Source organism: Neopelma chrysocephalum, unplaced genomic scaffold (genome assembly GCF_003984885.1).
Source record: "Neopelma chrysocephalum unplaced genomic scaffold, ASM398488v2 Primary Assembly neopelma1_97, whole genome shotgun sequence".
NCBI lineage: Eukaryota > Metazoa > Chordata > Aves > Passeriformes > Pipridae > Neopelma > Neopelma chrysocephalum.
In genome coordinates this window covers 6,607,944-6,634,822 of record NW_020897760.1, presented here as the reverse complement: position 1 = coordinate 6,634,822, position 26,879 = coordinate 6,607,944, and the positions used below count along the sequence as shown (strand labels likewise).

At 39.9% G+C, this 26,879-nt stretch overlaps 1 protein-coding gene across 1 annotated transcript; it reads left to right on the top strand.

Moving 5' to 3' along the window:
- Positions 1 to 117: 117 nt before the first annotated feature.
- Positions 118 to 23,173, top strand: CNN3 (calponin 3). Its single transcript, XM_027694355.1, has 7 exons — positions 118 to 270; positions 18,023 to 18,144; positions 18,593 to 18,659; positions 19,867 to 20,004; positions 20,505 to 20,621; positions 21,347 to 21,493; positions 22,058 to 23,173. Exons 1-7 carry the CDS (start codon positions 214 to 216, stop codon positions 22,403 to 22,405), a joined length of 996 nt encoding a protein of 331 aa, XP_027550156.1. The 5' UTR covers positions 118 to 213; the 3' UTR covers positions 22,406 to 23,173.
- The last annotated feature ends 3,706 nt before the right edge of the window (positions 23,174 to 26,879 follow it).

The window sequence follows — 26,879 nt, the reverse complement described above, 5'->3', positions numbered from 1 at the left end:
GGTCCCCTCCCCGCGGCCCGCGCCCCCTCCCCGGCGGCCCGGGGGGGCTGCCCCGGCCCAGGGCCGCGATTGGCGCGCGGCAGCTCCGGCGGCCGCGGGGCCGGGCCGGGGGGGAGGGACTAGAACTTTCCGCGGCCGCGGGCGGACTCTCGCATCAGCCCCGAGCCGCCAGCGCCCGCGACCAGCGCCCCCAGACCGCGGCAGACCGCCGACATGACCCACTTCAACAAGGGGCCCTCCTACGGGCTCTCCGCTGAGGTCAAGAACAAGGTACGGGGGGCGGCGGCGCGGGGCTCGCCGGGCTTTGTCTGCGCCGGGACGGTGCGGCGGGACGGGACGGGACGAGGCGCGGGGCGACGGGACGCGGGGCTTCGCCACCTCCGGCTGCCGGCGGGGGTCCCGCCCGGCCGGTGGCGGCTCCCGCGCAGGGATGCTCCCGCCGCTGGCCCGGGACAGCGCTGCCCTCCGCGGCCCCGCTCCGAAACTCGCCGCCGCGGCGGAGGCTGCAGAGCTGTCAGCGCCGGGTGGACCCGCGTGTGGACCCGCGTTTCGTGCCGCCGCCGGGGCTGCACCTGCCCGTGCCGGCAGCCCCGGAACGGGGCATCCCGCTCGTCCCTTGTCCTCCCGCCGGGACCGCGCGGGGCGCGGCGCTGGGGCGCGCAGCCGTTCCGGGGCCGTGCGGGGGCCGGCGGAGCGGAGCGGGGGGGCAGCGGTGCCCGGCGGGGCCGGGCCGGGCTGGGCTGGGCGGGGTGCAGTCGGTGCCCCGAGCGGGGCGATGCGCGGCCCTCCCGCCCCCCGCATTCCTCCCGCATGACATCATGGGACATCACGGGCACGGGCGGGCGCGGCCAATCGGCGCGGGCCCCGCACAGACGCGCATTGTCCGCCCGCCCGCCCCGCCCCGCGGGGGCGCACAAAGGAGCGCGGAGCGGGACCGGCTCCCGGCGTCCCGCAGCCCCGCGCCCCGCTGGGAGCCCGGGAGGCACCGAGAGCCCCGGAGGCACCGAGAGCCCCGGCGGCCGCCGCGGCGACGGGCACTGTGGTTTAGAACGGGCACAAAAGCCAGCGCTGACAGCAGCCGGGCCCCGGGGTTGAGCGCGGCTTTGCCGAGGTTTTTCTCATAGTGGAACAAAAGGTGCCTGATGTTGTCCTGTTACATTGACTGTTACCTTGCAGCGAACGATTAGCTGATAAGAGGAAAAACTTTTTCAATAAAAATGACACCGCTAAACAAGCGGGGATAAGTTGGTGCTCAGTGTCTTTATTCACAGGCTTAAATTCTAAACGTGGTATTTAATAACCAGTTGTTTCACACGCAGCTGGTTTCAGGCTTCAGCAAACCCCCAAATCCTGTTTTACTTGTAGCTGAGTAGAAGGGAGAGGAGGAAGAAAAGTAGTTAACTTTAAACATTATAATTTATGCTTTACAAAATAAAGTTTTGTCTTTTTTTTTCTCTACTGGCTTGCTCAGGATGGTTGTGGGTTCTGCTTGCAAAGTTTGGTGACATCATGTAACCAAATGTCTTCCAGAGCAGTTGCTTCCAGCATGTAACTTAGTGATTTATCTACACCGTTACACTAAAAAAAAAAAACAAACCTAAAAAAAGGCTGAAACATATGTTGCATATTACTGCATGTGAATTAGGAAGAAAGTAGATGCTCTTCTACTTTAAAAAATATTGACAGACTCATGTAGCCTTAATGGTGAACCCTTAATGGGGACAAGATGGGAAGAAGGTCTTTGTTCTTTCTTTCAGTTTCTTATTGTCATCAGCTTCCTTAGGGCCTCCTGAGAGGAACTGTTCCAAGCCCGTGCATTAAGAGGGTTGGAAACTGATGTATTTCATGGCTTTATGCAAAGGGCCTTCTGCTTCATCCTGCTGAGTGTTGTTTCATTCGCCTTCTCTGCTTTCTTCAATGCCCTTATTACAGAAGGATGGATGTTCTGGGGCAGCTTCAGTTTACTTGTTTGCAGGCTTCTGCTGCAGTCCTTGGAAATGTCAGTGCAGCAGTGCCATAGAAAGTAATTCAAGTGTGCCAAAGATGAATGAACTCGTCTCCTTTCAAAATAACAAGCAAACAAAAAAACTGCAATGAACAACAACAACTCCAGAAAAGGTGTAGGTTTGAACTTTTAGAATGTTGTTCTTATCGTAAGAGATTGAATTTCAAAGCAATTATGTTATATACAGGTATATTGGGTACTTCCAGTTTAGTGCCTTTCATGTGTCTATGATTATATGTTTCTCTGTATAAATCTAGAGTATCAGTAAATAATGTCTCTCTAAAGATCAGAAAGTCCTTTTTCCAGATCCTTTTATCTCATGAAGATTTGAAGAGTAACATCTAGTTTCCCACGTTTGGGGCATCGGTCTTTGCTACTGATCATAATCATGCTTTCTAAAACACTGGCCTTTGTGCAAGATATTGTGCTGTGGGTTTTTTATTGTGGTGTTGGGGTAGTGTTTGTAAGTAGCTGTAGTACCTCCCGACTTGAATAACAGTTAATATTAGATACCATTGTTTGAAATTTTCACTGCTAATCCCCAAACAGTGTTTTTCTGCAGAAAACAGGCATGTTCATAGCTATGCTGCCTGAGGGTCCAGCTGTACTAGATAAAAAAAATCACTTGGTTTTGGTTTTTATTCTTTATTTTCTTATTTGACATTGTATTAGTGTTCAGAGAGACCTTTTGTTTACTATGGTATTTGAATAGATGAATACAACATATCAAAATGCTTTTAAGAATTTTATTTAATTGATAAATTCAAGATTCCATCTCTAAGCTTAAAATATTTTTTTTTTACTTTGGCGTTTAGGGCTTTTTTTTCCCTTTTTTTTTTTTTTTTTGTTTGTCCTTTTGAGGCTCTACCCTTCTCTTGTTTTGCTCCTTACCTTAGTTCACACCAATTTGGTGTCTGGTCTCTGTTATGGATCTGTTTTCCTCATTCCTACAAAGAAAGCATGGAATTTGTGTACTGGTTCCCAGCTGTAAGGAAACTTGTCTGCATGAGAAGTGTGTAGGTAGTCAAACTAGTGTAATCCCTTTGAAGCTGATTCCCTGTTTACTTGAGATCACAGAAGATATTTGATCCAAAACAAATATTCAGTGAGGAGCCCTGTAAGCTGATTGAAATGGACGGTTTCTTCTGCAGGCAAGAAATAATTTTCTTCTTGAGCAATGGGAGAGTTTCTGCAGTACATGAGTTTAACATGGCATGAGATGAGGGTGCAATTAGGTAAAGCTACAAACTAGTTTGTGTCTGATTTGTGCTCTGTTGTCTTGCTGCATAAGGTGTGGAGCAAACAGGAACATTGGGCAGGAGAAGGAGAGGTTCCAGTTCATTCAGTTGCTTCCTAGTGACTCCACCTTTCCCATGGAAATGTTATTTGTATTGGGCAGGCATTTATCTTCTCCTTCCGCTTATGTTTGATACAGTGCCAGTTTCATCCTCATAAGAAAGTAAGGACAGGCAGAAGTATGGTTTGTATGGAGAGTTAAATTTTGCATAGCATTTGATTATTCCATGTCCCTGACCTTCCTTCCAAGCCACCCCCGTGTCAGGAAGCTGTCACTGGTCAGTACCATTTTTCCAAATTTTTTAAAGGCAGCAGACTAACTGAGGTGAGTCATCCTGTCCCTGCAGCTGCCACCTTGAAAGGTCAAGCACGAGCAAGATGGAAGAGGAAGGGAAACAAACTTTTTAAACAGAAGGCTCTTAGACAAATGAAGCCTGTAAACAAAATATCTCCCTATTTTGCAAGTGTGCAGGAGGGCAGTAGTACTTCCTGCTTTCCTTCTCAAGGGCAAATACAGATTAATGAAAAAGAATTGAAGTGTCTGTGGTGAATAATGCTAACCAGTCCTACTTATGAATATTGTGTTCCTCTTGAAACTGCTGAGGAGAAAATTCTTCTCCAGTATTTTACTTGCTACAGACCAAATAAACAGATTTAATTGCTTTGTCCAGAAATTACTTTCCTTTATAAATGTTTTTATCTGGGAACCAGATTTGAATCATTAACTTTCAGATTTTTTAATTCGTGATTTAATAATGAGGTAAGTTTTGGCTGCCTATAGTCGAACTGTTAGGCCCTCTCCTTCCTCTTTCTTACCCCTCATTTCAAAATAATATCCTTTTCCATCTCAAAATGCAATTGTTCATACCTTGTTTTACCCTTCCATACTTCTTCCAGGTTATTCACAAACCTTTAGATTTGCTCACTGAATTTTATTACTCTTAGGTAAGAATGTTTGCTGCTGATAAAGTGCATTTCTATTCATGTTTTCTGAAATGATATAATAAAAATTGAGACTGTATTTGATAAAGGCAGTGAAAACATAGGCTTTGAGAGCAGAGGAGAAGATCCTCTGTCATCATAGCTGACAGTATAAGATCTCTGCACTCCCATTCTCTTGTGCATAGGTATCTTTGTGACTTTTAAAGAAGTAATATCTTTTATTTACAAGTTTTGAATTAAATTCAGGTGTTTAATATAAAATATAATCAGCCTGCATGACCATTTGCATTATGCAAATCTCTTCATGTTGCATAGGGAATAAATTAAAAAATTAATATTTTGGTAGTGTCAGAAATATAATAGAAATTCATACTCAAGAGGGAATTCTAGAGGAAATGGCAGAAGAATTTGTAAGAGAAAACATTAAACTTATCATCCAATTAATTCATGGTTTCTGATAGTTGATCATAGCTCTTGAAGTTAACACTTCCTAGGTAAGCATCAGTTTCACTGTGGAAAGCATTAAAACTTTCCTCTTTGTGTCCAAGTCCTGTATTTTTTCCAAAGAACTGTGAAATTTTTTTCTAGCTGGATGCAGGCTTTGGTAACAGATCTGTAGTTCATAACTTTATCTTTTATATTTGTCAACTTCCAGAAATCTGAATGTGTTAATCTTCAAGCATCCTGGTTTTTAATGGCTGTTCCCAGTCCTCCTTTATAATTGTGATACACAGAGATGAATGAGATGCTGAGTGAAAACTTCTGCTATAGTTTTAGTCAAGAAACTGTCAACTAGATGCATAGAATGCATTTGACACCAGAAAAGTACTTAATGGTGCAGTTTTGATAATTAATTCAACAGCAAAACTGTCTACAAAACATAAATATGACAGTGGAATAATTCCATAGCTAAACTTACAGTCAATCAATGTTTGGCACAATAACTACATGTATCACTTAACAACACATTAGGGATATAAACAATGACAACTTGTATTTTGTCAGTTAGTCTTAAGATGCATTTTTTAATGTATCAGTAACCAATTTGTGAGAATTCTTCAACTTATTTAAAATATCCCTGCTGGTTACTTCTTTCTGATACTTAGTTTTACCCTGACTGACAGTATTAAATTTCAGTAACTTGGGTTCAACAACAAGTACTAGAAAACAGTCCTGCTGCATGCTACCCTCCACTTCCAGACCATGGAGTGTTCCTTTTCTGGGCAGAAGCCTCTTGCACTTTTGAAATTGCTGAAACATGAGTTGAACCTAATGCAGTGGTATTAATGCAAATTAACATATAGCTAATCAATAGCTGTATGTTTTGGTTAGATTTTGTTGTTGTTGTTGTTAAAGGAGGAAGGTATTCCAGCAGGAGAGAATCTTAACTGCAGTATTTCCACTTACCCTCATCCTTTACTGTCTATCTCAGTGTATGTGCTCTATCTTGATGTGTCTAATCAATTTTCCTCTTTCGCTGTTACCATCCCAGGACAGGTCTGCTCTCTTAGGTATGATCAGGTACAGGTTTCCAGTTCTGTGGCTACTTCAGTAGAAGTATTAATGCTACAGCAGTAGTAAGTAGCCCCACGAACAGTTACAGACTGATGGTGATGGAGCGTTGGGTTGCCAGGTCATAGCAATGATACATCTCTTTTGACAATAAGCAGAAGCAAGTAATTTTTCATGGAAACACTTCTCTTGCCAGCAGCTTGATATTAGCACTCATGCCACTTGTTTAAAGCCTCATGTTTGTAGCCAAACACTGCCTGTCCTGTGCACTTGCCCAAGTCCACAAACATGGAGACTTGCCTTGGAGAGCCCTTGCACAACCCCACAAGGCAGACATCCTGTACTCGGTGTCACTGGTCAGTAGCCCCTGAGTAGGTGAGATCAAACAGACCTGTGAAAGTGGCTGTCCCAGTGACATCTGGCGGTTGTTGCTGTAAACCACTGACACAGGAGTTAGTTTCTTTTGCCCAATGGTTTAAATCCCCAGTAGATTTTGACACATCATCACAAAGCTGGCAGTTGTCTTTTGGAGGCCTCATGTGTCTCAGAACCATCACTTGGAGCAGTGCACAGCCGTGCTTGACCTGCCAGGCATGTGTTGCTGCCCCGTGAAAAGCCCTGAGTGAGGGATGTAATTGCCAGGTCTGTCTCTCAGCTTACACCCTTTTTTCTAGGAGGAAGGAGATGAATGGTATGGGCTAGCTGGGATTAGCTACTGCTGCTTCATGAACATCAGAGCAGAGGTGGAGCACTAGACCGGTCTGCTCCTGTGGATGTACAAGGACAGCACAGATAGAAAGTGCTAGTGCTGCCACCAGCAAAGCACAGGGCCTAAGTAAATAAAGAGTAAGGCTGTTTGCCAAAAACTTTGGTTATGTTTAGCTTTAGTTCTGCACTTTCAAATATAATACATGCACAGAAAGTGCTTCAAATATGTTCTAGTGTATTAGTGTATTATAGTGACCTTTTTTGCAGTAGATTAATAAAATTTATACCGGTGACACAAAATCATAAAACTTGCTGAGGTTAATTTTTAAGGGTATAAATATCAAGTCTTGCATCCTTTTCTTGCAAGCTCATACCTCCTTATGGTTAGAACACTTCTGAAGAGAGCAAATAGAGTGTGACAGTCATGACAATTAAATAGGATTAGCAGTCTCAGAAAATAAAAAGTGATTTGCATTACAGTAGTGCTTACTTGTTTAAAATTTACAAATGAATGTACTCTTTGTGTGGTTTTAGAATTTGATTTAGTTTAAAATTTAGAGAAAAATACTATTATAGTCCTGTTGCTGAGTCAATACTCTTAAAAGATAATTGGATGGATGTATTTTTTTGGGACAACAGCACATCATTGATTTTTGTCTCACCTTGTCTTTTTTTGACAGAACAATAATTTGGAGGATTTTTCTTGTCTCCAAATAATTTATAATTTGCCTTGGAAAATGAAAGATATAGAAACTTCTTTGTACTCAGAATTATTAGCTTCTGTAGCTGCATAACACCGTATAGACTGGGCATCTGACACATCCTTTTAAGGCAAACTTTGTAGAGATTCCCATCCCCTATGGAACTGTACAGGAAAGGCCTTCAGTAAAAACGGGCTTGAGGCCAGGACACGTAGGGCAATTTGAAACAGATTTTTTCTAAGTGAGATCATGTGAAAATCCTTTTTCTTTTCTTTAAGAGGGACTCTTTTGGTTAAAAATGCTTTTTGTAAGTATCTGATTCTAAACAACTGTTAACTTGTGTAGCTATAGTCAGCAGCAAACGCTCTCTTTTGAGTAAATACTTTTGGTTTTGCAGTAATGCCTCGTAGTAACTTATGTTGGTGTTTCTATTTAGTGGGGTCGAATTACAGTGTTTTTCTCAAAAACAGTTTTGACTTTCTTCAGGTGGGTGGTTCTATGTTTGGGCATTTTTTCTGTTAAAAAACCTAACAAAACAAAAAACCCGCAATAAATATTTTTTTCTCTCTCTTTTTTTTTCTTTTTTTTCCTTTCTCCTCTTCCTTGAGGCAGTGCAGAGTTTAGTAGATATCTGGAGGGAGACATAATTAAACTTCTTGTTGCTTATATAAAACCAGCTCTTACCCAAAGTGGATGCTCTTATGGATGTATAAATTACAAAGACTTGAAGGTGTTGGTCACACTGGAGGAGCTGGCAGTGAGAGAAGGCCATTACAGTGAGGCATGAAGTGCTGTTGTCACAGCCACGGTCTAGTGCCCTGTTTGGACTCTCACCAAATGCCGTGCCTGGTCCCAGCAGCAGGGCCAAGCATGCTTTAAGCCTTGGGAGGCTGAACTTGCTCCGGTCACTGATACTCGCTCGCTCCTGGAAACCAGACTTTGACCATTCAGTACCTTTGCTGCTTCCCTTCCAAGACTTGACCCTGTCTTCTGGGGTCAACATGTGATTTTTTGTGAGGATTTTATTTAGGCAGACAACCTTTTGATTACAGAGTAATCCTTAAGAGGTATAGTGAAGTGAAACTGTATGTGGCTTGTGCATACACCCTGCAGAACCTGAACAACGAGTATTTTCCTAGATTTGGGCAAAAACTAAATATTTCTGCACTTCCTTGCTGTTCTGAAATGCTTGCATGAAGGTGGAATCTTTTCTACTGCAAATCCTAGCTGGCTGAATTATAGATGAATTCTAAAGAAATCTTGCTGCCCTGCTTTGCATATTTGTGCCATGGCTCTTGCCATGATAAAACTGGACATTACTACTGAAAAAACCTTACTTTGCTTTCCTCCTAAGAAAGTTCTCCTGTTATAGTGCTTTCCTGTTGATATTTCCACTGCTACACCCTCTTATTTATAGACAGAAAGCATTATCTTATTCAAGCAAAATCAGGAACACTAATTTAATTGAAAAATATTTTTCTATTGTCCCTGATCAGTTGACTAAATACTAGAAGCCTTCACATAAAAAGATAAGACATAATATACACGTGCATTTGGGAAGGGATTTGATTATATTTAAATGTTGATGGTGAAAGGCAACTCCTACCTCTCTGCTAATATGGACCCAGAACATTTTCCTTCTGTGTTCTACCCATGCTTAACGTGAGTCCGAGCTCAGGCCAGTACTCACCAAGCAGAAGGATGTGTTGGAGCAGGACCTGCCCTGCAGCTCCTGTTGAGATTCCCACTGCCTGACCAGCCTGAGCTGCCACTGCTTTGGTTAACTTCATAACCCTGTGGGGGATCAATTTGAAGTTCTGCTGTGTATTGTATCTGAAAGTCAATAAAGTGTTAAGTCAACGAGGCATATGTAGTTCAGGCACTTATCTAGTGTTCTAAGACTAAATGTTCTTCTCTTTATTTTGCAAGAAGCTGTTCCCTTACCTTGCTGACTTCGCTGTATTAATCATGCCTCATACGAGTAAAAACTACAAGTAACTTACTAAGAAAATAAAGACTAATGCCTTTTTATTATGATCTATCTTAACAGCAACCTTTATCATTAATAAATGATGATATGAGAATGTTTGTGGTGTGGAAAGCTACTTCTACTTGAAAGAGTCTAGGAGGTTTTAATAAAAAAACCCCCAACACTGTGAGATTAAATATCAGAGGTAAAGTACTGGTACTGAGCATTTTGTTGTATGGAAGAATAAGGGAACCTTAATAATTGAGGCTTGAGATCTCTGGCAGTCATTTACAGCACAGCATTGCCCACACCTTCTGCTGCTTGGGTATTTCGCACCTACTGTCAATTCAGGTGTGCAGCATAATGAGACCACAACTTGCCTGAGTTTTGGATGCCCTACCCACCCCCAGCAGTGCCAGCTGTTCTTTCTGCTCATGCTTAATTGCTGAAAAATGTTGATTTGGAAGTTCTTACAGGGTGTTGAATCATAACCCCGTGCGTAGGAGTTTGACTGTCTTTCCTTCTTTCACAGTAGTACTTTCTGCTGTACTCATAAATTTCAGCATAGCAGGCTTATGGCTTGATTTGCACATTACTAAAACTACATTTTCGTTAAATAAAAAGCTGAGCTACAAGTTCGTCTAATCATAAATTTAGTCACTCTGTCTTACTTTTCTTAGACTTTCTTCAGTAAACTTCTGCATTTCCATGGTAGGTCTTTAAAGATGAATATTACTAGAAAATTTAGTAAACATTTTCTAACGTGTTTATGGTCATCACCTATTTTTTAAAATATCATTATAACACTTTCTATGTGGTTAAAGCACAGCTTGTCTGGGTGGCCATACCAAAATATTTTTGGATGTTTTCTGGTTTATAATCAACCTTGTGCATCACTTACTGAACTTTAACTGGTCAGAGATATACATGGGAAGGGAGAGGGTGAGGTGGAAGGCCAGGAGCAGCAGGTTATTATTTTTTGTGCCAAGTTCATTCTTCCAATATTTTTGCTAGCAGTAAAGCAAAACAATAGCTGAAGCAGCTGGTAGACAAGGTCTTCTAAAGCTTAGGTTATAAAATCTCTGTTTCTTGTGCTTCTGCTAAGAAAACTGGCTATGGGGAAAATTACCTTAACCAGAAAAATGTGCTATTTGTGAATTGAAAGACTTTTATCTACTACCTTTATGAAATATAAATTTAGGCAGACCTTGCTATCTAGAAGCAGCTAAGGAAATTCTCAAGAAATCACATCTTTCGCCTAAATTACAAAAAAAAAAGCCAGATTGAATCATTATGTGCAAGGATGAAGTGGTGGTAAGAATGAGAGAAATCTGTGTTTTCTTTATGAATACTTATCCCAGGCACCTCTCAGCCTGTTCAGCTAATGTGAGTTCACAGAATTAAACTGGCACTGGCTGACAGGCAGCCAAGTAGTATCAGTGCAGTCAGTGGGAAACACTGAGCATTATTAACTGGGAAATGCCTGTTACCTCAGGACCTACCATGTCATCTGGTTCATTTTCCAGTCGAGCCTGTGCCTGGGATCACATCTGGCAGCGAGCAGTCAAGTGTCTGAGCTTACTGTGTGGGGGCAAAAGAGGAGCAACAAGAGCAGAGTCTTGAGGTTTACCTTTGGGAAAAGTGCTGAGAAAATGCAACATGGACTCTGTCTTTGCTGGAGAGGAAGAAAGAATGTGCATTTTGAGGAACTTTTTTAGCAACACTTGCAGCGGCAGACATCAGCTTTCTTTAGCCAACTGTTTTGAGAGGTGTGTTTGAGTTACCAATTAGCTGCTTGCTGCAGTAAAACTTAATTCCTCTGGTTTTGGTAAGTGAAGATGGTTAGAAGAGAAGAAAAAAGGTATGGAGAGACTCAGACTGAAATAATCAGATTTTGTGGTCCTATTTGGAAGGTGAATTTGTTGAACTTGTCAACACAGTTGGGCCTTGGGGAAGGGCTACAGAGTCACCATACAGTTTGCTTGTGAAATTACAAATTTTAAAAACCATTCTATTGGGGAGAAAAATAAGTAAACTTGAAAGAATATATAATTTCCTGAATTTCTGCAGTGGCAATAGATTAGAAAAGTATTCTGAGAAAGATCAAATGATCATTGATGGTACTGTTTCTGTTTGCAGGCTCTGCCTAGGCTTTGAGAACTACTGTTCCACCAGAGTTACAGTAGTTGTCTCAGGAGACGCTCCCTGGGTTACTACTAGAAAAACTAAATTGTTTTCAGATGCTTTGGAATTTTTTTTCTGTTTATGCACCAGATTGTTCTGTAAGAATTTTTTTTCTTCCCCCTAAGAACAAGATTAACTAGGCATCACTGTTGTCTGTCAGTATGGCAGACTACCAGTATTTTCCATGCAGCACTCAGCATGTTCTTTCAGAAGACATCACTGCGAGTGATGTCAGAGCCTGCCCAGATTTGCTGTGTCATATCAGTCATACTAGGGGCACGTTTCAAAGCAAGGAGAATTCAGTTCCCATCAGGGAATAACAAGGCTTTTGTGCATCAGGTTAGATTTTAGCTGAGAAGAAATTTTGTATCCCAGTGGTTTTTTTAATGAAAACAACAATGATTTAAAATAGTAGGTAGTGACTACTACTGCATCTGTGTTCTGTGAAGAAATTAAAGTAGTTCAGCAATATACAGACTAAATAAATAGTGCAAAAGAACTCGATACCAAGAAGTATAATGTATGGTGGCATAACCGGAAGATGCTACAGTTGACAGTGGAAGCTGATGACTAAGGAGAATTTGACTTACAAGCCAGAAGACTTTGGCTATGACAAGACATGATAAGAATAAGAAGTGCAAGGAAAATGGGGAACAGACTTGAATGGGTGAAGGCGTTACAGTAGCGCAGCTGCCAAGAACGAGAGGGAACCGGCATTCTGTCCAAGGGCAGATGTATGTCCAAGTTGTTAGTGCACTCTGGGAGAAGAGATGGTAGCATTTGCTTCTTGAATAGTTTGCAAGCTGTCACAAAGTCTTACTGGACAGCCAGGAAGTAGAACACTTAGTTCTTCCAGCCAGCTGATGTGGCAACAAACACCTTGCACAGCTGCAGGTATCTGTACTTGTAAGATGACTTGGAAACTTTGAGGCATGGCTTGTTCTTACTTCACAGAGTTTAAACTGGTGCCTATGGGAAGAATGCCAGGAATTTTGGATGGATGCTCATCCATCCCTTCTTTAAGGATTGTAGCCTAAATTTTGATTTACAGAGAAAACAGTGAGATGTTGGCAAGGTATCAGTTATGCTACACGTAACAAAAAAATATTGTTGAATATTAAGCAAAAGGGATACAGCTGTAAAATTTTTTGTGCTAAGCAGCACGTGGGATATAGTGAGATCTTTCAATATTAATGTTAACAGAGTGTACTCTGCCTTTTTGTACAAGAGTCCATAATGACAGAAAAAAATGCATGTTCAAATACTGAACGGTGGCTTTCCGTTTTCATCTGGATTTTTACATTCCCTTTACCTTGGGTTTCTTGTGGACAAATATACCTCCTCTGACATTTGCACGCAGTCCAGGTCAACATACATGAAATTAACGGGATTTTAATTTGTCCTTAGGTGAAAGGTCATTGGCTTGGTAGCTCACGTGGCAAGAAGCTTCACTTGACAATCGTCTTGGTACCCTGTCACTCCCTCTTCTTACCCACTTTGAGTAAAAATCAAACCCTTGTATTTTCCCACTGTCCTAGGTTCTCTGTCTCAACTGAGAGGGTATGCTAATTATTTACTCTATGATTAAATACCGAGAGATTGTGTCATTGCCACTCTGTCACCTCTGCAGCTGAAGATTAGATATGTACAGTAACCTATTTACACCACAGAATTTTAACCAGAAAGTTTTAACTTGGTTGTATAATTAAAAAAATTAGAAAATCCAGCAGAACATACTGTTCTGTGACTTTTTCTTGGTCATTCCCATAGCTAGTAATTTCCTAACATTTTTCTTGTCCCTGGTGTTTTGCCATGTAAATTTTAGATATGAGATTCAGAACTGTGTTCTGGAACAGCAGATGAGGAACAGGAATTTTGGAGAATAATTTGGGACTAGCTGTGGTCTGCCTAACTCCCACTTCTGAGCAGTAAGGACTTCCACGAGCTTCTGCCTTGATATCAGGAGAGAATTATGCTTTCTTCTTTCCCCATACTATCATAAAGCCTTAAAAGGGGGAGCAAAAAGATCTCATCACAAACTAGAGCCAGGCAAACAATAAAGAAGTTTCAGCATTGGTATCTTTGGCCTCAGCAGGACAAATCACTGCTCAGGGTACTATTTATTTCAGTGCAAAGGATGTTTGTACTCAGCACTAAAACCACAGCAATTCAGTTTCACTCAGATAGTTCCAAACTAAGAAACACTGAAAAGTTGATATAGGACCAAATTGCTGTTTAAAGTTAAAACTGTACAACTTTAGGTCTTAAAACCTGGAGTTTTCCATTTATTATCTTTATTTGCTTTCAGTAGTTTATGATCTAAATGTGTAATATTAAAACCCCTGGCTAAACATGGATTAAATTCAGTACAAGATGAATATGCTCCTCTACTTATTAGAAATTCAGTACCCTTTCTCCACTTTTTTTTTTAATTTAAAAGTTAGTAATTTTGTGTCACTTTAAACAAGAATATGGGCCATACCAAATTTCTCCCGGTGAAGAATGTTAACATCCAAAACTTAGAACTTGATCTATTTTTCTGTTCACTTTGGTGAAAAAGTATATATGTAACCTCTTCCTATGCTATCTTGGAGTAGTCCTGGTCATTTCTCTTGCTGTACATGGCCTTGTACCTTATTTACCTTGGAAAACTACAGCATACAACCTACTTTGCTACACTTTTATAGGTATATAAATCTTAGGTTTTGTTGACAAACACAGTTCCCATGATAGAGTTGTTGATGCACTTTGACAAGCACATGCTTTTATTGTTAAAACTCATGACTAGAGAGCAGTTTTATTCAAATGCCTACTAATACTTTAAATTTAGCATGCTGCACTTTAAACTTTTGACCCCTGCTGGGAGGAGAAAGCCTAAAGCTTTAGCCAAAAATTTCATCAGAACTAAGAAGTGCAAGCTGATATGACACGATGTGCAACCTTGAAAGTTTTATCTTTTTTACCTGCTTTTTAACTTACTAAGTTTTCTGTTTGTTACTCCCAGTGTAAAAAGCAGTGCAGTGTGCTTAAACTCTTTCTTGAGATACTGTTACGCTATTTTCTCAGAGTAGCAGCAATATGGACAGCTGAACTCTTAAACTGGAGATTTGGCACACATGTAGCCCTTAGTGTACAGTGTGTACTGTGTAATTTGGAAAAGATTAGTATAAAAGGACAACTGAAAGTCCATATGCTATCAGTTATGGTGTGAAATACTGTTTAACATCATCACTCAAACTTAACATGCTACAGGCACACTGAGTAACTTCAAGGGATACAGACAGATCATTAAAATTGGCCAACATAACTTTACTTGTCTCCAGGAATTCTTATGCTTGATAAAAACAGTGATGATTGCTGTTCTTGTACTACAGAGGGAGGGAGGGTTTTTACACTGTAAGAGGTCCCAAACAGGAAAGTCCTACCTGAACAGAACTAGGTGTGAGAATCAGATGTGAATTTGCCAGAGGAATCAAATTTAACCCAAGGATTCTAGCCTGAGGCATACATTGGCATAAATGTATGTATATCAGTTTGTAATAGGCAAGTAACACCTAGGCTTTTCCTTCCACAACCTTGAATCACCTATAATTTTGACCACTCGTATAAACATTAGTTTCCTTTCAAAGATATTTCTAACTATTTAATATGTATCTCTGAAACATCAACAGAAAGAGTAGCATTTACAACTTCATATATCTTTCAGCATTTGTCAGAAGAAAGTAAAGAAATTAGTAGTTGGCTTCCTGCTATCTTATTTTAAACTTCTGTAAAATCTTTGTATCTGTTGCTACAGTTGAGTAATTTCTACAGTATTCTGAAACTGTAGGGTTTTTTCATGGCACTGATGGTACTTTGAATGAAGCTGCTTAGCTACTGCTTTCATCTTCAGTAGACAATGTTTTCTTTTGCTGTAGACTTCTAAGACTTAAGTCTCTTCCATGAAAGGTCAGTATTTATAAAGGATCAAATGTTGGCACATTGATAAGTAGTAGTGGAAAAAGACATAATTTTTTACATTTATATCCAAGCTTCCAGCTCCACCCCGTAGATAGCAATCAAAGGAAAACTGGAACAACTCTGATATACACATGTGGAAAATATGAAATATTCACTAACTTAGTGTTACATAACTTCTAGTTGTGCCATTGGGAGTAGAAGAGCTAAGAATTCAGAGCAAGCATAATGCCTTGCTTCTGGTAGTACCTGACCTGTCACTCTTCCTGTTTTTAACCCCTTCTTCTCACACGTTTGAAACCTGATTCTAAAATTTTCACATCCCTAGCTTTTCAGGAGGATTGAGTATAATTTGCAAAGAAACTAGCACCCATTTTTACTTTTTGTAACCTAGTTTCCCACCAGCTGAAAACATAGAACAAAAATGTTACCATGTTTAAGTCAAACTATACAGTAGGTGAAGACAATTCTGAAAACTAGCAGATTTAATAATAATGCTTTTAGTGGCAATAAGACAAGTCTCCTCCCATGTATAAGCAATTTTTACTTCCTATCTCTAGATAACCACTGTAGTGATACCCCAAGACAATTTAAAGCCTCTTGAAAAACTCAAGATTTGAACACATGGTAAAGTACTCCAACATAAAGTAAATACTTTTCCGAAGTGATAAAATTCCATCTGATTACTTCTAAGTTCCCCAAGCAATGGGGGCAGCAATTTAATATTCAGTTTAGTTGTAATCTCACATATGGAATGCACTTAGTATTAAATGAGGAAAATTTTTCCTTTTCTTTTATATGCTTGCCAAGAAAGATTAAAATAGCCACACTTGCAGAAGTCTTTAGGGTTCTTACTCTTATTGGCTTCCATATTTACTGACTGAAAAGAGAAAAAACAACAGCGATGTCCTCTATGAAACTGTGAACTTCAGTTAGCTTTTCTAGTCTGCTTCTCATCTTAGCTATCTAATATGCAAAAGGTGTGATTAAAAAAAAAAAAGTAATTTTCCTTGTCATCTTGTGCAGAATAATGCATAAAATTTTACATCTTAATCATGATCTGAATGTAGGGATGAGTTAGTCCACTATGCTAATCTGTAACTAAGGCACCATAGCACTGCTATTACAAATAGTCTAAGGAAAATAAGTATTACTCAGGCAAGTTTTTGAAGTAAAGCCAGAGATACAGGAATTTTCCATTCCCCTTAGAAGAAAAATAGAGAACAGAGTACTGTAATTTTTAGCTTGGTCAGTTTGGAGTCAGGGATTACAAATGCTAGCCAAAATGTAGCAATTGCTTCTCTCCAAGTAATTCAGATAGGCTGGAATTATAATCTCCTGCAGTATAAATATAGCTGCTAATGGCTGTCCTTCCTGGGCTGAAGTCTTAAGACTATATGTAAAAAGTCTGAAATTTACATTTTGATCTGAATGTGAATGGCTTTACATGAGTTTCTTGTTAGGAATTTGTAAGCAACTGGTGTAGCTGAGCTGATTTTCCATGAGTTAGAAACACTGCAAGTACATTCTGTGCTTGCCTGTCAGGTTTCTCACGGTAGCTCCGTCGTGCCCACCTTGCTCACTGACCCATGCGGGACAACTAATGAAGCTGGGAAAGTGTTGCCAACCTCTGCACTGGTGAGGTTATTTATCCCACACAATCTTGTGCTCAGATTACTTTTTCTGCAAACAAAACAAGTTGTGTTGCTTCCAGTGATAGAATCCCTTTTGTCCAACTCACCAACATTGAAAAGTATTGCAAAGGTGACAGGTTTAGGCTGAAGGAAGTTTGAGCTGCTTTTTGCTTTGTTCAGGAGAAGGGAACAAAGGGCAGAGTGGAGGAACACGGACGCTGTTGGCAGCCAGCATTGTCGAAGTTCACTGGTTTTAAGCATTCATTTCACATGGATTGATTTCTAGTGACTGAAGCATAAACGGACACACAGAGTAGTGAAGTCTAAACATCTGGAAGAGACGTTTTTAAATCACCTTGCTAACAACTCTGGGCCTCTGCTTCATGCCTTTTACTTCAAAGACTATTGCAAGTTTTCTTTCTTTGCAATTAAAATAAGAGATCACAGTTTATTCCATCAGTCTTCCAGCAAGGTCAAAGAAAAGAGAAATAGCAGACATAATAAAGGTTAAAGTTAAACAAAGACAGACAGAATCCCCAGAATCCCTAGCAAGATAACTCTTAATGGTTATCTCGTAGCAACACGAGAAAACTTACTAGGTCATCTCCATTAATCATAAACTAGCTATAAAACCAAAGCCACCGTAATCTTCAGCTTCAAATCTGTTATATAAAATTTCCCCTGTAGAAATCTACATGTGAGCAGTAGTACTGATGGTATAGCAATTCAGAATTCTTGTGTTCATAACACACTATTTCCCTTTCTTACTTCCTGCCAAAGTTCAACTTGAATCGAATATTTTTTCAAAAAAAGTCATTCCTCTGCAGCTGTCAAAAGACTATTCACGAGCGCCAGCAGTTCTTACCCTAGAAAGAGTGCTACATGCTTCAAAGTGCTTTTTGCAAATAGACTTTCAGTAAAGCCATGGACATTATAGTTGAAGTACTTACATCTGTACTCTGATGCATAAAATACATAAAATACAATTTAAAAATCCAGCAGTAAAGTTACTGAATAACTGCTATAGCACACTCTGAAGTGGATTTTGGGGGGGAGGGGGGAAAGAGTTGGAGATTTCTCTCCTGAAGTAACTTTATAATTGCTTGTGTTACAGATTGCCCTGAAATATGACCCCCAGATAGAAGAAGATCTGCGTAACTGGATAGAAGAGGTTACAGGGCTGAGTATTGGTGCAAATTTTCAACTGGGATTAAAAGATGGCATAATCTTATGCGAGTAAGCATTTATTAAGTAACCTTCTTTTTAGGAGTTTTCTACTTTTGAGAAAATAAGAAGGGACTTTCTGAAGGTTCCCCTTCAAAACACATCAACAATAACAGTCAAAGATAGCTGACTTTGTGGTGGGAGACTTCTTTGAAACTGTGATAAAAATGAAAACTTGAAACTCCTTTATATTTCAGCAAAAGATTTCTAAGTGTTTCTAAATTTAATGGTGAAGCTCATTTCTATCATAATCAAATAGCACACAAAAATTCTTACGGTCTATTAGACTTGTTAGACCTGAGATCTGAGCTAGGCTCTCTGTATAAACCAAAAAATTAACCATTTTGATGAAACTAATGCAACTAATAAAGCATGAGTGAAAGTATTATATAATGCCTGCACAGATGGTATAAGGATGAGATTTACTGTTTAAGCATTTCCCTCTTTTTCACCTCTCCAGGCTTATAAATAAACTGCAGCCAGGATCAGTGAAGAAAATTAATCAATCAAAACTAAATTGGCACCAGGTAAAACAAAAAAAAAACCAAACCCAGAACTACACCTCTAACCCCTTCAACCCCCAAACAATTCTTTTGTTCTGTATTAACAAATTTGCTGGGAATATGGTACATCTTAAATCTTAGTAGCACCAGGTTTGCATATGATACATATCCAACAGTTGAGGATACTGCACTCATGAAGTGTTTAACAGAAAACAGCTATGGCTGAAGTGGCTCATCAGTGGCAGCTGAGTATTAACAGCAGTGCTTTAGCTGTTCGGTGAGGTGTCAGATGGAAGAAGAACTTAGAGTCCTATAGCAAGACCTTTTCTAAGTTAAAAAAGAAAGCTGTTTACTTTTTATTAAATCACAAATGAGTTTTCTATCCAGGCAGTGCTGCAAGGTGTTAGGTCAACAGCTTGCTTGTACCTAGACATCGCTGTATGAAGTGTCCTCCTGAGAAGGCATCTGGAGAGGATGCAACATGCATTTAGAACAGCCTTGGAAGGGTTGCTGCCTAGAGTTGACTGCCTTTGCTTTTGCTGAGTCTTGCTTAATACTTCTGTGTCAGCCTCCTTGTTTCCTTGGCATTGAACACTTCTAAATCTGGTGGAGGATCTTCATTTTTTTTTCAAATTTTAATACCTCTTAAGACTTGAGAAGGAAAGATGAGATTCAGTCCTTACTCCTTGTATTCCATATTGCTTTCCAATTTCTACAGCACATAGTGCTAATAAACCCCAAAGCTTATTTGTCCCAGGAGGTGAGCAAGATAATGCCTTCAGTCCAAGTTAAATCTTCTTACTATGCACATAGTTCTGTTTTTATTTTATTCAAAATTATCAGTTGCTGAAGTCAAATAGCGTGGCCGCTGTGTCAAATTTTACAATTTGAAGCAGGTTTTAGATTAGAATTTCTCTTGGAAGGGACACACAGTTGACACAAGTTTTCTTATCAAAGCCTACTCTAACAAAGTATATAATACTCACTGATGGAGAGATGCTAGGCTGGACAACCCCTTAGTCTGATTTCTGAAATCAATATTAAAACTAACAAAAAATAATCCCAGACTTCCCACCAGTCACTTAACCATGCCAACTATTTTGTTGAGTTTGCATAAGGCAAAGAACTTGTGTAAAACAAGCAAACAAACCAGCACCAGAAAGCTTTAAAATTACTTAGCTCCTGATTTGAAACACTGAGTAGAAAACTGGCTTTTTTTGTTTCTGTTTAGCTGGAGAACATTGGGAATTTTATCAAAGCTATCCAAGTCTACGGCATGAAGCCACATGATATTTTTGAAGCAAATGATCTTTTTGAAAATGGAAATATGACTCAAGTACAGACCACTCTAGTGGCACTAGCAGGTCTGGTAAGTATTTGTACCCCTGGAGTTGGCACAAATCCACATGCCAGTCCAGACGCACCCTTACAACCAATATAAATACAGAAAACAGCATACAGCCTGTCAGGAGAGGACAGACAGTACTGAGAGTCTGAGATGGTGCACAGAGGTTGCACTTCAGTGGGCTGTGAGCTACCACAGCCCCAGGGAAGGCTTGGAGTTCAGACTGAGTGTTCCTGGTTGCAGGTGGCCTTGCTCTGGAGGTGATGTGCATTCACAAAACAGGGGAGGCTCACAGGAGAACACTAATCCCTGCAGAATATCCTTCTGACTCCAGGTGGATTGCCATCTTCAAATGGCATGGGGAAATATGACTTTCTCTCAGCCCAAACACGCAGTCTGTCGTAGAGACAGACCTGCTTATAGCATCATTTGAGAGCCCAGGGTGAGGGCTGTAAAGCCAGTGTTCCAGTAATAGAAAGCATACTTCAAACGCTGAATACTCTATTTTCCATCTCCCTAAATAGGCAAAAACTAAAGGTTTTCATACTACAATTGATATTGGTGTCAAATATGCAGAGAAACAAGCACGAAGTTTTGATGCAGGAAAACTAAAAGCTGGTCAAAGTGTAATTGGCCTGCAGGTAAGTAGGAAATTCAGATTTGCAGTTAATTTGTTACATTTGAGAACAACTTTCTTGTTTTGATTAACTGATACATTGTTTGTGCAAAACCAGCTGCAGAATTACAATATATTCTTGTCATGGAAGGAGGAATGAGGTTTTAATTCTTGTTAGCGGTTGATTGGCTTTATAAGTTCAAGTGACTCCCTGGAAGATTAATTTGTTTGTTTTAAATCTGCTATAAGAGTGATAAGGAGGAAATGAACAGCTAATATTAGCAGCGTCATCTCTGTCTTTTAAAGTGGTTTTAAAGCAGGAGTTTTTGGGTAGCTAAAGCTCCTTGTATGGGAGAAACTTTTTTTCTCTCCACTTTCCTTAGTAGTCATAAAAACCAAAATAAAATCTTAAAATTCCTGTGGTAGAGAAGTTGTGGCAGCATAAAGGAATCACTACCACCCAAGGTAAAAGTTACTTATTACATTTTGAGGCATACATCCATTCCAATTGCAATGCAGTTGGGCACATGCCAGTCATTGAAATGCCTTAGGATGACAGCTGCCTTTATTTTTCCTTTTGAAACTCAGTAAAGAGAAAGGGTAATTTGTTAGGGTAGTGGTCAAACTACACGAGGAAAGTATGCACTGAAATTACTTTACAGTTACCAACCATGTTTGTTTCCTTAGACTATGCTTAATGTACAAATAAAAATCATTTTTTCTGTCCACTTCTTCCTTCCCCCAATAAAGATGGGCACCAACAAGTGTGCCAGTCAGGCAGGCATGACTGCTTATGGAACTAGAAGACATCTCTATGACCCAAAAATGCAAACTGATAAGCCATTTGACCAGACGACGATTAGCCTACAGATGGGCACTAACAAAGGAGCCAGTCAGGTAAGCAGGACGGTGTGTGGCCCTTGCAGAGGGACGCAGCTCTCAGCCAGGGAGAGCCGGTGGCACAGGACAATCTGCGAGTGGCACACAGCACCAAAGTCTAACAGGCAGCAGCAAGTGGGTACAGTTCAGCTGTGCTTTTATGTAGTAATTGAAGAACTTGAATTTCTTATCATTAACCAGTGTGTTCTGTACTGAATGTCTTCAGGCATAAAAATGACTTGGTGTTTCTAGAATTTCCGGCTGGCAGTGTTATACCAGAAGAAAACAGTAACTTCATTTCAAGTTACTAACTAGAGAGAGGCAAAGAAGAAATTGCTTCCAGGCACCACCTTAGTCACAGTACTTAGTATATTCTTTCCAAAGAGGAACATAAGTTGAAGCTTTCTGCAAGGACTTTTTTCTGTGAGGTAGCTACTAGTGAGCGCGTGCTGCTGTGCTGTTTTGTTATACTTCACTTCCTACTTTCTAGCACTTACAGTAAGGTATACTAGTTAAAATCATAAATCTAGTAATCACAGCTCTTGACCTTCTTAATGAACCTCTACGATCCTGTTTTATTAGGCTGGTATGCTGGCACCAGGTACCAGGAGAGACATCTACGATCAGAAGCACATATTGCAACCTGTGGATAACTCAACTATTTCATTACAAATGGGTACCAACAAAGTAGCTTCACAGAAGGGAATGAGTGTGTATGGGCTTGGACGGCAAGTGTATGACCCCAAGTACTGTGCTGCACCGACAGAACCCGTCATTCATAACGGCAGCCAAGGAACAGGAACTAATGGGTCAGAAATCAGCGATAGCGATTATCAGGCAGAATACCCAGATGACTATCACGGAGAGTACCAAGATGACTATCAAAGAGATTACCATGGCCAGTACAGTGACCAGGGCATTGATTATTAGCTTTGCGTCAAAAGTTCAGTATTAGTCCATTATTTTATTCAGTAAGAACGAAACTAGCCTTGTGGAATTGTTACTTGTCTTTCCTACACACTACGCTTAATGTACCTAAAGAAATACTGCCTTACATACATTCCTTTTTCCTTTCTCTGCCCTTTCCCTGTCTAGTTGCCTTTAGTGCTGTAACAGTTGTAGTCTACAGCATAAACAATAACTGCATATGAAGTAAAAGGAATACTGTGAAAGGGGGAGTGCTCTCGTACAGCCAGGTTGTTTAATAAGGAGCTATGCATTCTCACAGTCTCTACATAAATAGGTATTTACATACCATGTTAAGCCTTCATTTTACATATTTACAGCTTTTCTGTTTTCCAGAGGAGATAAAAGAATTTCATGCTTAAAGTTACATGTGGTCTTTGCCAATTAAGTTTAAGATATCCCATTAGTGATTTAAATATCATTGCTATGTTTCTAAGGTATTGTTTGCTAATGGTAAGTCCTGCATTAGACATAAGCGTGCATTTGTGATTGTGTATTCATTCCATTATCAACACTGACCAAACTTAGAAATAGTTGTCTTACTAAAAAGGGAGCTTGTACAAAGTCTTGAGCCAACAAAAGTCTCATGATTGATGGTGCATTTACCTTTTATTGTGCCATAATATATCCATGTAGAAATGCTTTTTTTCTTCCTTGAACTGTATTTATTGCCACACTTCTCAAACTGATCCCAGTGTATTTTTATAAATAAATATTTTTTTCTTAAAGGTATGTAGAAGATCTTGTCTCATTTGTTATGCTACCATTCTTAAAGATTAGATGTCAGAAGAATTATTCCCAAATCAGCATCACCTTTGCCTGTGTTAAGGGTAATGTAGAGCTCCTGTCTGGAGCAGTTCAGGTTCATTCTTTTCCATGGGATTTAATCTAACAACCTTGTAAAAGTCTCCCAGGAATGAGTGACACTGACTTAATAGGAAAGGAATGTAGCTCCTTCACAGCCGAGTTCACTTCCCCTCTTCATGACTGTGAGGTTATGACCAGAGATCCTTAGCTGTGCACTAAATCCCTGCCGTTTTCTCAAGGCCTATGAGGATCTGCACATACTTATCACTGCCTCTGCTTCAGCCTACAGCCTCTGTGCCATCACTTGGAGAACTCAAAACACCCCTGCTTTAGATTACATAAAGAGATACCTGCTCTTGGGTCCTGCTGGCCTGCAATTTGAGTTATTTGGTTACTGATAGCAGAGCTTTATTCCTAAATGGAAGATGCTTTCTTCCTCACCATGGAGTGCAGACAGGCTGTACAAATTTACCTGCACTCTTTATAAAAGAAAGAAAAAAGAGTATGTATCAATGGGGGCCAATGTTGCAGATTCTAACTTCTGCAAAATTATTAAAGGTATCTGAAAAGTGTTTACTGCAGTTTAAACTTACTGCATTCACATATGAAATGTTTTATACTTGCAAGTTCTGGACTTCTGAAGGATTCTTCCCTCAAGACTAGAAATTGTTTGTGCTTGTTCCATTAGTTTCTTTTATCATTGAGTGTGATATGGTGACCTGACTTTCAACTGACCTGTTTGTTGTGTAACTCTTAAGCTTATTTATTTCACAGAATTTAAATTAGAAAGGATCTCTAGAGGTCACTGGTCCAAGCCCTTCACCTGAGGCAAGAGAATTATTAGTAAGATGTCTGTTAAGACCTGCTCTGCTTGAACGATACTATTTCTCCCCCTTCAAAATAATAGCAACTAACAATGTAGAACTGTTGTATTGAATGCTGAAAAGCAGTTCTATGATCAATAGCAAAAGCTTTGTGGTTTTTATAGTTTGAGTGAAAGCAGTATCTTTTTTTTTTTTAAAGCCTGACCATGCCCTGCTTCCTGCTCTTTCTGAATCCAAAACCTAGGCTTTAAACTGCTTGCACACCTTTATCATGTATTTGAAAAGAAGAAACAGAAGAACACACAAACTCTTCTCAGTATGCCTGTTTTCTTCCACCCACAGAGGGATCCAGAATTGAGAGGTTGAAGTAGACACCAAGCAAGAGCAAAATCAAGCTGCCTTGCTTAAAACAGCAAGCTGCAATATTTAGCCATTTCCTGATAGACACCAATAGTCCCCATCTCTTATTTTTAAGGAATATAGTTATAAAAGTACCTTTCATTCCACTAAATCTTCCATAGCTGCAGAAAAGAGTCCACACCGTATTGGGCTGCTTTGCAGGGCAGGCATCAAATTATTGAAAGTGGCTTAGACCACCATCAGAACTAGCACTAACTGTATTCCCAGGAGCTGTGCCTACACACAGCTTACTTTATAGTTGCCTGACTACAATATCCTGCAGGGGAAGAGGAAGACAACAGTCAGAAACAAGCACTAAATAGCATCAGCTTCTGTAGCAGTGCCTTATCCCTCTAACTCAGGTGAGGACTCCTGCCATACAGGAATGCTACAGCTGGAGGTTGTTGACACAATTGCTAGTGTAATGTATGTGAGACTGGGAGGTCTTGTGTTCTACCTCAAAGCTATAAAGCTATTCTTGTATACAAATTTAATTAAAAGCTATATAATTGGAAGTCTTCTGTAATAATATACATGGGTCTCAAAAACATACTGTTACAGTTGTAATTTCTGGACTAATGGCAGTACAGCATTGCTTAAAAAACCAGCTTAATTGGCATTTTTTACTACCTTCCTTCTTTAAAAGTCAACCCGAAATTTGTGTCCTTTCTCCACTCCAGAGCTGCAGTGAAGGCAATGCCACTGCATCATAATTGCAATGAGCAGAATCACAGAGTCTGAGATTAGGAAGGAACCTCTGAAGGAGGGATTGTCTGAAAACAAAGACATACTTAGATAAAAATTTCCCTCCTTTTTTTCCACAAGAGAGTTCCTGAGTCAAAGGCCAAAACATGCAGTGTGAGTATCAAATACAAACAGGAAGAAATCCCCAATGTGTAAAAAAAGCTGAATTTTTTAAACTTCCAAGCAAACCTCTTATGCTTTGTAAATTAGTAAACAACACATTTACATTGTGAAGACCTGACTATTTGGAAGCAATCTTACTGGGACCCATGGCAGAGGAAAAGTTTTGCCCCTTTGGAAGTACCATATCTGCACATCTTCTCAGGGTTAGAGAGCTATTCTTAATTCATCAGGATTTTCAGTTCCCACAGCATCCACAAGCCAAACACCAGCAGTACCCAAGTGTATAGTTTTAAATAATGAAAGGTGGCAAGTCACAGACAGTAGATTATCAGCTTCACCTGCCAGGCAGAAAGTAATTAATCTATTTCTTTCCCCTTTTCATCATCTATCCCATATTCCACAACTTCTTGAAGTGGCTCATATTAAATTAGACTAAAGTTAATTAACTGATGGATAAAAAGTATTTCTTAGCATTCCCTAACAGCTAACTCATCTCCTTTCAACAGCAGGAGACCAGTATTTAGCTGAAAGAGATTTCTCATTCAGGCCATCAATGAGCTTTTCTGTGTGTCATTTCCAAGCTCTGACTAATCAAGGGTTTATCAATCTATTCATTAAGGCAGCTTCTGAGTCACCTGCAATGATGTCTCACTTCCTATACTGATGAGTACTTTACTGAAATCCCTGGAGTCATCTTCCCACCTCAAACAAAGGAGTTTTTGAACAAAGGGAATAAAATGTGCCACTGAGTAAAATCTAAAACTACCCCATATTCAGAATGAGGTGGAGCCCATGACGTGTACTATAATTAGGATCCAGGTACAAAGTTTAAACAAACCTCAAAATTGCTCACAAGAAAATGCTGACGGACTGTTACCAAGTTAGTTTTTCTAAAAGTGTCTACATTTATCATGTTTCTGTTCTGAGTCCTGACAGTCACTACATTCCTCCATGACATATTTCACACCCATGTTACAGCTAACATTTCTATAAAGTATTATTTATAACATCCTTTTATCTCGTATCTGTCCTCTTGTTTTATCTCTGTCATCTGCTATTTTGTCAAGCTCTAAATCCAAAGAGAAATTTTTCTGCTTCATGTTTTCAATTGCAGAAGGAAGGTAGTTGTTTATTTTTACTTACAAAAAAAGCCAAGGACTATTCCTCAGCTGCCCTTTGGAGAAAAGCTGGTGGGTAGTTTATGATATTAACTTGTAAAAACCATTCCCAAAAGAGTATAATTAAAAGAAGCACCTACCTCACTGCTAATTATCTTGACTACAGAGAATTTCTATCAAGGGTAATTTCTATCAATGAGCTCAGTTTGTTCCTTCATTGGCTGTTCAGATATGCAGAATAAATCAGGAAACAGTTATCTCAGAGTGCCTCTCTACAAATGTTTCTAGGTTTACTGATCCAGGGATGACTGGAGCAGTATTCCAGAGAAGTGTGAAGAAAACCCCATTAGTGGTCATACCAAAAAGCTGAAAAGAACAGCTCCATGACCTTTCTTACTTAGTAACTTTAGTCAGAGAACACAG